The sequence below is a fragment of the Prionailurus bengalensis genome, chromosome E1 (assembly GCF_016509475.1).
Source record: "Prionailurus bengalensis isolate Pbe53 chromosome E1, Fcat_Pben_1.1_paternal_pri, whole genome shotgun sequence".
Taxonomy (NCBI): Eukaryota; Metazoa; Chordata; class Mammalia; order Carnivora; family Felidae; genus Prionailurus; species Prionailurus bengalensis.
In genome coordinates this window covers 12,366,715-12,381,585 of record NC_057347.1, presented here as the reverse complement: position 1 = coordinate 12,381,585, position 14,871 = coordinate 12,366,715, and the positions used below count along the sequence as shown (strand labels likewise).

The following is a 14,871-nucleotide window of genomic DNA, read 5'->3' as shown; positions in this document are numbered from 1 at the left end:
AATTCAAAACCAAATTTTGTTTCTTACGATTCAGTGTTTTTCCCCCAACAAATAATTTCCCTTTAAATTTAAGTCTGTCTCGATTTTTACCTAAGATCAAGTTTCCAGCTACCATTTTTCCATTGAGATATAAATGAGAGGTGTGAATAATAATTTAAAATTATTTATATGATACACCAAACTGTCTTTGGAACCAGGCAGGCTTAAGTTCAAATACCAATAATCAGACTACCTAGGTAAGTATCTCTAGACAAGTTACTTAATAGTTCAGCCAATTTCCTCATCTGCAAAATATGCCTAATACCTGTCTCACACAGTTGCAGGAAGGATTAGAAATGATAGCACTTATCTCTACAATTGCTGGGTTATATCTACTTAGAAAGTTGCTAAGTAATGTCAGGGTGAAAAGAACCAACAGACAAAATGGATAAATTAATCTTCCTTGCTACGTCCGGCACTCATGGGTGGCCAAATTAACCATTTCAATTTCCTTCTCTTTTATCCCCCTTTTCATTAATTGAGACACTTCTACATAGTACAATATTCTACCACACAGTAAGGAACATGACAGTTTCCTACAAAGTGGCATTTAAATTTTATTTTTTTAAACAATTTTTTGGAGCATTTACTGTCTAGGAAATATTGTCTGAGAAAAACTTAAGTACCATAGTTTTTACACCTGTATACTGAATTTTTAAAATTCTCCACCTTTTCTCAGTACAGAGTCCTTTGAAAGCCTTATTACTGTTGAATCTGCTAAAGTACAAGTTTATACAGGTAAACTGTGCAAATGGTATCAAGAGATCCACAAACCCCCTGGAGTCCATCTGGACACAAGTTAGAATACCTACCTTTGCTGGCAAGTCCTTCTTCAATGCAAATATTCACCCCTTAAAACTGAATGAATTAGTACACCTGGATTTGCAGAAGTCTAGATTCCTTAAACGGAGGCAGTCCAGAATTACAAATGAAATGCAAATCACTGTAATTACTACAATGGTGGAGCGACTGGTTTGGAGTCAAAATGTTGCCACCATTTACTTTCTGTTCCACCATGGAACTTATCATCCCCTTTGGATCCCAGCTCCCCTACCAATAAAAGAAGGAAATAATCCTCATTCTACACACATCTTGAGACAGTTATGAGCTAAGGATTAGAGAGATAACAGTTCCTTGTACACTACAAAGTGATGAGAGAGGTCCATTGGAATTACTTACCCTGGCTGCTAAAAACACCCTCTGCTGTTGCATGTTTACCTCATGTGAGTGTTTCTCAACCCGAAAGTATGAAATGAGATGAAGAAGAAAGCCCAGAATTGTCTGATGCCTCATGCCAGAGTTCTTGGAACACCTGGTTGTACGTGATCTGTCCACATGTGGTCTCTCCCTGGTGGCCTAAGCCCCTCACTTCATCTCTCTGTTTCCTGTGTCAGATACAAAGTGGATGTTCGGTAAATATTGCTGAATGAATGATGAACAAACGGACAGCCTGTGTGAAATGAGCCAACTGAGCCCTAACAGCACCTGGGGCTCCCTCCTAGTTTTCAGGAGCTAGAACGTCAGGCCGCAATCACCATCCCAAAGAGTCAGTGGAGAGCAAAAACGATACCACTTTGGTGCAACCTACCAGACTGGGCCCTTGGGAGGTGCATGCGCAGGTATGTGAGAACCACTCTTTGTCACAATTTGTAAATCTCCAGGTTGAGAAGAGAGAAAAACACTCACCCTTTGTGAAGATCTGGAAACGGACAGGAAAAGAGGAACAGTGCTGCTTTCAGATGCTTTTTATGTGTTACAGAATGCTATAAGATCTAATGTCACAATCCTTCATTCCCTTGAAAATGTGGTACAAATTACTACGTATCCCAACTCCTCAAACCAGAGGTACGTTTCTATATCTAACATAATCTTTTACCTATTCCGTGATTCCTTCTAACACACGACTTTAATAGAGTGAAACAATATTACACAGATGTCCAAGTTATACTTTAAAAAAGTAACTTTTAGCTTGCTACCATAATTGGCTATTGTATGAAGAAAAATATTAATAACAATTACTAACTTTTTAAGGTTTGCAACGTCCTGGGTTACATACTCCATACCCATGATCTCATTTCATCCTCGTAGCAATCCTATGGGGTAGGTATGATAGCTATTTCCATTTGCTAAATGAGAAAAGCACCTGAAATCACACTGCTAACAAGTGGCAGAATAGAGATTTGGACCAGGTATTCAGATTCTAAAGTTCACATTAACTATTAAGTACATCAAATAAGGTGTAAATAATAATAATAATATTAATAATCCTTTGGTTGGAGCCTAAAACAGAAAAAATTTTAACACTGTCTAGGAGATGAATAAATCCCTATACTCAGCTGAAATCACCCAAACAAAATACAAAAGCTTTTATGCAAGAATGGAATGTAAACAAGCTAATTGCCTAATAGGAACTCAGTACAATTTCCTTGATTCAGTTTAACAAATGTTTTAAGCCAATCTGGACTATAATACCACACTCACAGAGAATTGTGAAGCAACAGCGGTTTCCTAATATACCTTGCAGTTGAACAACTAAGTACTACTCACATAAACCTGGAAAAACTTACCTCTCCCTTCAAAACTTCGTGTTCCTAGTACAAACATGACCTTAGCAATAAGTTCAAACTACTGTAAGCAATGTTCCATTAATTCAGCTGCTATCAGCAGACCTCTCCCTCCATAAGCAGATGAGTAGACAAGTCTCAGGTTACCATGAACTTAAGATAAGAGGGAGAGCTCAAGTAGAATCTAAAATCATTTATTCAATTTCCTACCTTGGTGGGTGGCAAGAAGCTTCCAAGCTAAATTTACATGCCATTCAGGCTCAATTTTCATCCTCATGTGTATGGTTTTCCAAAATAGATTAATGGAGAGTTCATTTCTGCATTAAAATCATAACATTACCGACAAAAGAAAGGTCTCATATGCGGATGACTGGGGTTAAAAATAAGAAAACAGGCCCAAAATGGAGTCACATAAGCTAAGCTCCACATCACCAAACCGAGTCTTAATTAGTCTCAGCCTCTGCCAGAAATGGAATCTTAAACCAATCAGGAATCATCTGGTGAACATTAGTGACGTAATTTGTCTGACAGACCCCTAGCTCCCCTAAAGGAAAGTGACCTTGCCAAAACCAAACCACTTTTTGCTAATATAACTTCCTTGTTCCCACTCCCTTCTGCTTATAAAAGTCTTTTCATTTTGTACAGTTCTTCAGAGCTCCTCTCTGTCTGCTAGATGCAATGCTGCCTGATTCATGAGTCACTGAATAAAACTAATAGGACCTTTACTTTTTTTTTTTTTTTTTGAGAGAGAGAGAGCACGCGCAAGTAAGCAGGGGGCAGAGGAGCTGAGGGAGAGAGAGAATCTTAAGCAGGTTCCGTGCTCAGCATGGAGCCTGATGCAGGGCTCAATCCCACAACCCTGGGGTCATGACCTGAGCTGAAATCAAGAGTCAGATGATCAACCAACTGAGCCACCCCGGCGTCCCAAGCTAATAAGATCTTTAAATTTTACTTACCTTGAATTTTGTTTTTTAACAGTGGGTAGGACTGAGAAATGATAGTTTTGGCTGGAAACTACCAGCAGGATCCAGATCCACATTTTTCTTTAAATCAATGTATAAGAAATTATGGGCTAGATTTGGCCATTTAAGGGCATCCTACCTATACTCAACTACATGGAACTCACTTAAAAGTCATCTTCAGAATAATCCCCCTTCTGTGTGTGCTCCACTCCAACATACTGCACTGTAAGTATAAGTAAATTTTTGGAACTGACCTTTCCCTGTTGCCAAAAGGGAACGAGATCATTTTTTTCTCCCTCTTTTTTCTTACAACATTTTTTTTTTAAAAGCTAGTATTTATAAAGTTTTCTTCTGTCCCTTTGATATGTATGCAAATCTTTTTAAAGGCTAAATAAGCTAGCTGCAGAACTCAGGAATAATTTTCCTGAGAGTCCTAGAAGCCTTTTATTTTATTCTATTCTATTCTATTCTATTCTATTCTATTCTATTCTATTCTATTTTAGAGAGTGTGAGCAAGGAAGGGGAGAGGGAGGGAGCATCCTAAACAGACTAGCACAGAGCCCAGTGTGGGGCTCACTTGGGGCTCAATCTCACCATAAGATCATGACCTGAGCCAAATCAAGAATCAGATGTCTAACTGACTGAGCCACTCATACGCCCCGAAGCCATCTCTTTTAAAGAACTTACCAAATTCAACACCTGAAAAACAAATAATCCAATGAAGAAATGGGCAGAAGACATGAACAGACACTTTTCCAAAGAAGACATCCAGATGGCCAACAGACACATGAAAAGATGCTCAACGTCACTCATCATCAAGGAAATACAAATCAAAACCACATTGAGATACCACCTCACACCGGTCAGAGTGGCTAAAATTAACAACTCAGGAAACAACAGATGTTGCCAAGGATGTGGAGAAAGGGGAACCCTTTTGCACTGTTGGTGGGAATGCAAACTGGTGCAGCCGCTCTGGAAAAGTGTGAAGGTTCCTCAAAAAATTAAAAATAGAACTACCCTACGACCCAGCAATAGCACCACTAGGAATTTATCCAAAGGATACAGGAGTGCTGATTCACAGGGGCACTTGTACCCCAACGTTTATAGCAGCACTTTCAACAATAGCCAAATCATGGAAAGAGCCCAAATGTCCATCAACTGATGAATGGATAAAGAAATTGTGGTTTATATACACAATGGAGTACTACGTGGCAATGAGAAAGAATGAAATCTTGTCATCTGCAACAACGTGAATGGAACTGGAGGATATTATGCTAAGTGAAATAAGTCCAAGAAAGATACATGTTTTCGCTCATATCTGGATTTTGAGAAATTCAACAGAAGATCATGGGGAAGAGAAGGGGAAAAAATAGTTTCAAACAGAGACTCTTAAACACAGAGAACAAACTGAGGGTTGATGGTGGGAGCAGGGGAGAAGGGAAAATGTGTGATGGGCACTGAGTAGGGCACATGTTGGGACGAGCACTGGGTGTTGTATGTAAGCGATGAATCATGGGAATCTACACCTGAAACCAAGAGCACACTATATACACTGTATGTTAGCTAACTTGACAATAAATTATATTTTAAATAAATAAATGTAAATATCTAGGAAGACAGTGCCTCAGCTCCCCATCAGGGTAGGAGTTTAGCCTACACACCTCTATTACCTGCACAAAGAAATCAAAGATGTTTTATTTTACCTTCAGATAAAGGCAATTAATTAGTACAGATGACCACAATTACCAGCTGAATTTAGGATGAACTGTGAAAGCAAGTACATCAAATGCCACTGTCAAGTCTTCTTAAAGATTACCATTTGTCTTGAGACTTTATATGTAATGGATTGTAAAAGGTAGAATTTCTTTTTTGTTTTCGTAATCTCATTAGCACACTACTTGTGATGTATCCCAGTCTGGGTTAATGCTCATTCAGTAATAAAACTCGTTTCTTTCATTACATATTTGTGAAGATCATTTCTTAGGTAGGCAGATTTTATTTTCCCCACATAAACGTGTAGAAATTCTACTCTCTACTGGGCTACCTTACTGCCACTTTCCCAACCTTGATGACCACAATACAAGAAAAAAAAAATTCCTCCCTGACAAGAGTTTGTTAGGGATTTAGCCCATTACTGTCATCTGAGTGCCAGATACTCCTATATCATTGCCTCTGTGACACCTCCACTTGGATTATTTCAAAGACACCTTTTCCAAAACTGAACGCATGTTCTTCCTTCACGGTTTCCTATCATGGAAGCACAAGCCGGAAAATGAAGAATTAGCCCTGACACCTCCCTCTCCCTTCTCACCCCAGAGTGAACATATTATCAAGCACTATTGATCCTACCTCTTAAATAGTTCTCAAATCCATCGACTTTTGCCTCCACCGAGGAGCCAAAGTGATCTTTTAATAACACAGACCCACTGATGCTACTCTCATGACTGAAAATTTTCAATGGCTTCCCACCATTCTTAGGATAAGCCTAAATCCTTGGTATGACCTATGAGGCCTGCATGGTCTGACCCCTGCTACCTCTTCAACCTCATCTTCCTGACTCCCTCTCTCTCTGCCCTCCAGCCCAGACTGGGAGCTTAAACTCCATGACAACTGAGACTATGACTATTTGTTCATGCTATATCCATAGCACAGTGCCCAGCACATAATAAATGCAAAGTAAATGTATGTCCAAAAATAATGTTGATAAAACAACTGCAGCATCCTAAATGGAAGGCAAATAAACATTAAGTAAATTATGCACGGTGAAGGAAAAGAATGTCCTTATATATTTGTACCATAGGTGGCTAACACAGGGTGTGGACCATAGTGAGGCTATAAAATGTTCGTTAAATCATTTTGCAAACCAGACACAATATGATGAAACAAAACACTGGCACTCAGTTTTTATTTAGCATTATAGGGCAAATTACCGATGCCAATTACATCTCATATTTAGGTATTTATCCCTCCTCTCATCCCCAATATCCATCCTGTAGGCAACCAGAGGTCTAACCACATGTTTGAAGAAGGAGGGTGGACTCCAATCAGAACTGGAAAGTAGATATGGTTTGTGGAGCTGACTATAAATAATCCAAGACTGGGGAGCAATACTGCTCTTAGGGTAAGACCCTTACCTCCCTTGTGTGTTTGACTTGGGCAACATCCTCCACCCTTTGGCCACACAGGTCTTTCAGTAACTACAAGACACAAGCTGCTCCCATTCTCGAGGCATTGCGACCTGCTGGATTCGGAGTTGTAAGAAACACAGGGTGGAGGGCCACACCATCATGGTGAGGCCCTTCCTTTTTGCTGACTCCAAGAGCCACAGTCCTTCCCCAATCCAGGTTCCCTTTCCCTGGTAGCTCTTCACCCTTCTCTTTGCCCAGTGTAATCCAACTCAGTCCTTAAAGGTCTCAGCTAAATATTTCCTCAGCAAAACCTTCCCTGTCTCTCCTCATTCCCTCCCACTGCCAAATGGCCCCATTATACATTCTCCTAGCACCCTCTACTGTCCTCCAGAGCACGTACTACAACTGCAACTGATATTTAATTTGTAATTCTCTTTCCGTCTCCACTGTTAGACTTATAAGCAACCCAACAACAGGACTGTGTCTGTTTTGACCATAACTATATCCCCAACACCTAGTACACTGCTGGTAGAGAGTAGCTATATTCAATAAATATCTGCTCAAAGAAGGAATGAATGAAATACATAGATAAGCACTAGTTTTTGGAGTACATTGAGTTGGCTCTGCCCTTACTAGCTCTGTGCCTTTGTATAAATTTATTACCATCTATGAGCCCATTTCTTCCTCTATAAATAAAAATAACTGTCCCTACTTTATAGGATTATTGCGAGAATTGAATAATTCAATAAAATGCTTAGCATAAACTCTGGCACATAACACCCAATGAATGTTAACTATTATTATTCTTAAAGCATGGAGAAAGAGAGGAATGCATATGTTAGGGAAGGTACATTCATTCCATGCTCTTGACTAAAACACAAACACGGCTCCTTTATACAAACATATAGTGGCAAGTCTGAATACAACATTTTAAGTATACTATAGGAACGTATTATCTAAAACAACTCTGAAGAAGAGAGCACAGGCAGAAACTTCTTTGACATCAGCCACGGCAACTTCCTTCAAGATATGTCTTCTGAGGCAAAGGAAACAAAAACAAAAATAACTATTGTAACTACATCAAAATAAAAACCTTCTGCACAGTGAAGGAAACAATCAACACAACTAAAAGACAACCTACTGAATGGGAGAGGATATTTGCAAATGACATATCTGATAAAGGGTCAGTATCCAAATATACAAAGAATTTATAAAACACAACACCCAAAAAACCAATAGCCCAATTAAAGAATGGGCAGAAGACATGAGCAAACATTTCTCCGAAGACATCCAGAAGGCCAACAGAGTCATGAAAAGATATTCAACATCACTCATCATCAGGGAAATGCAAATCAAAACTACAATGAGATGTTACCTCACACCTGTCAGAATGGCTAAGATCAAAACACAAGAAACAACAAGTGTTGGTGAGGATATGAAGAAAAAGAAAACCCTCTTGCACTGTTGGTGGGAATGCAAACTGGTGCAGCCACTGTGGAAAACAGCATGGAGGTTCCTCAAAAAATTAAAAACAGGGGCGCCTGGGTGGCGCAGTCGGTTAAGCGTCCGACTTCAGCCAGGTCACGATCTCGCGGTCCGTGAGTTCGAGCCCCGCGTCGGGCTCTGGGCTGATGGCTCGGAGCCTGGAGCCTGTTTCCGATTCTGTGTCTCCCTCTCTCTCTCTGCCCCTCCCCCGTTCATGCTCTGTCTCTCTCTGTCCCAAAAAAATAAATTAAAAAAAAATGTTAAAAAAAAAAAAATTAAAAACAGAACTACCCTATGATCCAGTAATCACATTACTGGCTATTTACTCAAAGACTATGAAAACACGAATTCAAAAGGATATATGCACCCCTATGTTTATTGCAACATTATTTACAATAGCCAAATTATGGAAGGAGCCCAAGTGTCCATCAAGAGATGAATGGATAAAGATGTGGTATATATATACAATGGGGTGTTATCCAGCCATAAAAAAGAATGGAGTCGTGCCATTTGCAACAACACGGATGGAGCTAGAGAGTATAACGCTAAACAAAATAAGTCAGAAAAAGACACCATGTTTTCGTTTGTTTCAAACAAAACAAACATACAAAGGAAAAAAGAGAAACAAGTGAATGCAGTGCCTGGGTGGCTCAGTCAGTTAAGCGTCTGACTCTTGGTTTTAGCTCAGGTCATGGTCTCACGGTTTGTGAGTTCAAGCCCAACGTCCAGCTCTGTGTGGACAGTGCAAAGCCTGCTTGGGATTCTCCCTCTCTGCCACTCCCCAATCATGGTTGCTCTCTCCTTCTCTCAAAATAAATAAACAAACTGAGAGAGAGAGAGAGAGAGAGAAAACAAAACACGGACTCTATAGAGAACAAACAGATGGTTACCAGAGGGGAGGTGTATGCGGGAGAGGTGTGAAATAGGTGAAGGGAACTAAGAGTACATTTACCTTATGAGCCCCGAGTAATATATAGAATTGTTGGATCACTGTATCATACGCCTGAAGTCAATATAACACTGTATGTTAACTATACTGGAATTAAGACTTTTAAAAATCTAGAAAACAATTTTAAATAAAACAGAAAAGAAAGGGGGATGGGCTAAATGGGTAAGGGGCATTAAAGAATCTGCTCCCGAAATCATTATTGCACTATATGCTAAGTAACTTGGATGTAAATTAAAAAATATTTAAAAAAGAAAAAAAAAGAAAAGCGTAAATAGATCTGTTTATAAAGCCAGGAATCTTTTTGGATGTGAAGTGATCACGCATCTATATGCCTTGCACACTCCTGTGTACAGTGTCGGCCTCTTTCAAAGCAAAGCACATCAGCAACCCATTACTGCAAGGCAGTAGGTTCCAGACCTGGGCTTCAAAGTCTAAAGGACCAGAGTCCAGCTGTGCTGACGTTGGCCCAGAACATGCAGATAAAACACCAGGCTTTTGCCTTTGAGATAAGTGCCCTTCTCTCCCAGTAGGAAACTCCATGCCTTCATGAGAAAATGTCCCTTCGTTCTTATATTGTCTGGCATCCGAGTAACCCTAAGAGACCCCCCCCCTTAAACATTATTTCTGTTCTCTCTTAGAGTCTCCAAATTTAAACACATCACTTGACTTCTCTGAGCCTCAATTTCTTCATCTGTAAAAATGGAGCTAAAATAGTACTTCCCTCTTAGGTAAATGGCTCGGTATGTGCCATAAAATAAACATATGGTAACTACTGTTTCAGTGTTTCTACCGGGTTCCTAATTAATCTACAATCCAGAAAAAAAAAAATCACAACAAAGATCCTTTTCAATGCTATCAATGTGGTTTTTTCCCAAAGTCCTGCATTTGCTACAATAAAAGAAACCCCCTCACCCAGGAATAAAAGGAATGATTCTAATGAAGCTTCAAATGTTCCAAAGGAAAACAATGGAACAAATCAGGTGGAACAAATTGTCTATTGAAAAAGATTAATTCAGCAAAATGTAATTTATGCATATCCATTTTTATAATGCCTCCTTTTAAAGGAACCCCTATTGGGACTACATAAACTCTCATCAACTGTTAATCTGGAAGCCTCATCATATCGTTTTGGGGGACGGCAGAATGCCATCCCGGAAAAATCCCCGCAAGAAGGAGCACTCCGTCTTACTGATCACCCCCGACCAAGGCCCAGTCATGACCCTGCTTCTTCCTCCGAGCTCCACTCCTTCCCAGCATAAGCCTCAGGAGAAATAAAAAGCTACCCTGGGAAAAAGTTGGGGGACCTCTGTATGTTCATAAAACTATATTATGACAAGGCTCCAGACTACCTTTTGAATATAACTTCTTTAACAAGGACCTCTTCAAAGGCAACCCCCGGACCAGAATGACTAGATTTAACACAGAGGCCTAGTTGTAAAACCCTGCCTCCTCCACTTATTTGTTGCATAACTTCACTGAAAGCATATGAAGGGACCACCCACTTCACTCTTTTGCGGTGAGGAGTGAGAGAGATATCTACAACAGAAAACATTTACGTGGGTGTTCAAAAAGCTAGTTCCCCTCCCTATCCTGCTGAAGAATCCGATCATTTCACTAATTTTATCTCTGGATCGCCAAGCTAAGGGCACCTTTTTCCACCTGCCACTTCTTTAGAAACTGACTTCCTCTTGGTTCTCCTCACCACCAACCCTGCCCCCACCCCCACCTCCATACCGGTCGGAGGACGTGAAAAGCACTTCCCGGTAATTCCACTGCAAGAATCAATTATTAGCTCACTAAACACAGGTATATATGAAGCTCAGAAGTTACACCAAAAGTAACTTCTCAACTCTCAAATCACTATACCAAAGGGAACTTAAAAGAGAATTCTACAGGTACCATTTATTGGGTAACTACTATGTGCCCCACACTGGCGGGGGGGGTGGGGGGGTGGGGGGGTGGGGGGTGGGGAAACATTCTACAGGCAATCTCATTTACATTTCACAACAACCTCACGAATATGGGGGTATTATTCCCGAAATTACAGCTGAGGACACAGGCGCCAAGAGTTTAAGACATCTGCCCTAAGGTGCACAGTCAGGATGCGTCAGGACAAGGATTGGACGAGTTAGAGAAGTAAGAGAGCCCCCTGCTGCGATACTCTCCCCTGCCGTGCGAACAACGGGATCTCCCCGGCTAACCCTAGGTCTCTAACACCAGGCTCCAGCGCCACCAGCCTCCAGGGCTTGAGCCCTGCCGCGCGGCGCCACGTCCGTGGGTGCGGAATCCGGGAAAGGGACAGGCCCGAGCCGGGGGCGCACGCCTAGCGCTCGGCGAAGCCCGGGCGGGTCCGCGGCCTCACTACAGCCCTTTCCGGCCGCACACACCGCCGCTGGGACCTCCGCGAAGGCGCCGGCGGCCCAGAGAGAAAGTGCCAGAGGCGGAACTCCAGTATAAGTGCCTGTATAAGCTGAGCCTTCCTTCAGAATGAGGGGCGGCGGGCAGCCTGAGGCCCCTCGGGGTCCGCGGCCTCCACGCCCGCTTCCCTCCCCCTCGCCCGGGGCCCAGAGAGCACTCGACTCAGGATAGGCCCGCGCGCCTCGGCTCCGGGCGCGCCCCTCCGCCCCTCGCCACCAGGGTCGCTTCCTCCCTAGCCCCTACCTGGTCGCCTCAGTGACCATGGTCAATCAAGTTCATCCTCCCGCCTCGGAAGCGACGCGAGACCTCCCTCGCCCAGCCCATGCGGCTCTGTCCAATCCCGGCCTTCAGGCTGCGCATGCGTGCCGGGCTGCCTCCCTCGAGGTGCAGGCAGGACCCGCCCGACTCTGAGGTCAGAGAGGCGAAGCGTACGTAATTGCCTTCCTTCCGTCTTCTGGAGGGAAATTCGGAAGGTCGTGGTCTGTGTTTCGAGCGCTCTCTCGGTTAGCGTGTTGGGGTCGGGGGTGGAGGGCGTGGTCGGGACAGTGGAGAACATCTGCTACAGTTATCAAGACTTATTATCAACTATAAAGACATAACTAAAACAGCAAAGATAAATGAAAAGATCACTGGAAAAGGAGAGGCTAGAAACAAACCCACAGATTTGTAGTCGAGTTTTTTTCCCCCACAAAGGAGCCACCGTAATGCAATAGGAAAGTTACTTTAGGTAAATAGTGCTAGATCACTTGAATGACAGCAGGGGAGTGGGGGGCGGGTAATGAGCCTTGACCTCTACCTCGGACCAAAAACATAATTCAAGACTACACCTAACTGTGAAAGGTACAACTCTAGAAAACAACAGCGTGATATTGTGATCGTGGGACGGGGAGATCCTTTTTAGCAGGACACAGAGAAGTACCAACCCGAAAGGGAAAGGCTGATGAGCTGCGTCCTTAAATGTAAGACATGGAAACTTAAGACAAGAGAGAGTACAGTGCAAGCAATAGAGTGGAGAAGATATTTGCAATCCATATATCTGAAAATGATTTTTATTCACAAGATGTAAGTAATTCTTGCAAGTAGATTTTTTAAAAGATCTAAATTTGTTTGAAGTGGAACTGTGGAAAAGAGGATGTTGAGAGAGAAGCTGAGAATTCTCATAGCTCAAAACTCAAGAGATGGCAACAGTGTATAAGTTGAGAAGTCTCCCTTCCTGTTCTCCAGGTACCCAGTTCTCTTCCCACTAGGTAACAATGCCACGAGATGTGTTTGTCTTTCCATAGCTCTCATGCATAATCAAGCAATTACGTATACATTCAGCATTCTCCCCACTGTCCCTTGTACAAACAGCATGCTGTAGATACTGCTCTGTACATTGCTTTCATTCATTTTCATCAACTAATAATTTCATGGAGAGCCTCACAAGTACTCAGACAATCTAGAAACAGGAAATTATATTTTTAACTAAATGTTAGCTAAGCTTTTCAAATAATATGTATAATATGCTTTCCTTAGATATTTTCACAGGAATTTGTAGACCCGCCTGTCCCCTGCCCACTGTTCTGGAAACTCTAGACTCCTACTTGCTAGTTCAGAAAGTGCAAATGTCCCAGTAATAAACCCAATATGATCCTGAGTCCTTACTGCAAGACTGAGCCAGTTTTCTAGGGTTAGTTTTCCAAGCCATCATCCATCCCTTCATACACTTCAGTCCTGCTTGGAGTCATTCTGGAAGCAAGAAAATAAATTCCAATGTCTTTATAGCCAATTTGAGTTGGATCTTCTGCCGAATGCAAGTGAAGAACTCTAACTTCCCAGCCAGGATGTTATACAAATAGACCCCAGGCTAGCACAGCACCATGCCTTTCAATGAAAATGGGACAGGGACTTTCTAGGAAGACAGAATAGACACACTATTCCTCTTGATAAGAACCACTAAAAACGCTGGACAATATATATTTAAAAAGCATAAACAGTGTCTGAAAAGTGGAGAGAAGGCAGACTGGCTAGGGACCTTGGGACCCGAGGAACAACACGGTGGTGAGTTCCCTGGGGTTTGTTTTTGGTTTTGCCTCATTACCCCAGACTGGTACCAGAGGGGCAGGCAACCTAGAAATGCCCACGTGCAAAGACAAAGCCCCCAAGGAAAGACCGCTGCTCTCTCTAACTAGAAATACCAGGAAAGGGGCAGCTTTGGAAGACAGAACATTTCAACAATGGCTCTACTCCAGCCAAAACCTCTGAAAAATACTTTAGCCTCACACCCACTCCTGCCAGAAAAAAACTTAAGTGGAAAGCTTAGGCTTCTTCTCAAGGTAAGCAATAAAGGGACAGCACTACCGCTTTCCTCCCTCTGCTGATGTGATGTCAGAGAAGGCCAAGTGGACAGCTGGACTTTCATTTCCATTGAGCAGAAGGCTCTCACCCAATGTGGTGTTATGGTTCCATGTGGGGAACCTGAACTTCCACCCCCTCTTGATGGTGAGGAGGTACCCCCTCCTTCCTTTCTGGGGTGGTCTTGGAACTAGATGAAGAGTCAGGACCGGTACCACTGCTCAGCAAGTGGCCTCAACAAGGCCAACTCCCATGCCACATGTCATGAAAGAGCTCCACAATTCCATCAACCAACAGAATTTAATCAACATGTGTAGAACATCGCCCCATAACAACAGAAAACACATTCTTTTTAAGCATTCACAGAACATACGCCAAGATAGACTTATTTTGGGCCATAAAAAGAAAACACCTCAACAAATTTAAAAGAATTGAAATTATATAGAGTAAAAAAAAATAAATTAAATAAATCGAAACGACCGAAAATGAGAATACAATATATGAAAACCTGTGGGACACAGCCAAGGTGGTGCTGAGAGGGATAACACTGTGCTTACATTAGAAAAGGGAACAGTGTCAGAGCAAACAAGCTAAAAATAAATTAGAAAAAAAAAAAAAAGAGCAAAATAACCCCAAAGCAAGCAGAAGAAAATAACAAAGATAGCAGAAACCAATAATATTTCATTTTATTTTTAAATCATGCTTATTTACTTATTTTGAGAGAGAGGGAAAGTGTGAGCAGGGGAGGGGCAGAGGGAGAGGGAGAGAGAATCCCAAGCAGGATCCATGCTCAGTGTGGAGACCGATGCAGGGCTCAGTCTCACAACTGTGAGATCATGACCTGAGCTGAGAACAAGAATCAGATGCTTAACTGACTGAGTCACCCTGGTGCTCCAGGAATCAATGAAATTTTATTTTATTTTATTTTATTTTATTTTATTTTATTTTATTTTATTTTATTTTTTTTATTTTATTTTATTTTATTTTATTTT

At 41.8% G+C, this 14,871-nt stretch overlaps 1 protein-coding gene across 2 annotated transcripts in view; it reads right to left on the bottom strand.

The window, feature by feature from the left end:
- DHRS7B (dehydrogenase/reductase 7B) overlaps positions 1-11,896 on the bottom strand; it is a 61,454-nt gene extending 49,558 nt beyond the window's left edge. The window contains exon 1 of one of the 2 annotated variants that reach the window (XM_043583357.1): positions 11,789-11,896. In XM_043583357.1, coding sequence (XP_043439292.1) covers positions 11,789-11,808 — 20 coding nt within the window. In that variant the 5' untranslated portion in view covers positions 11,809-11,896. Of the gene's footprint in view, positions 1-1,218; positions 1,773-11,788 lie in introns of those variants that run through there. The other variant, XM_043583360.1, reaches the window with a different exon arrangement.
- Positions 11,897-14,871: the final 2,975 nt, after the last annotated feature.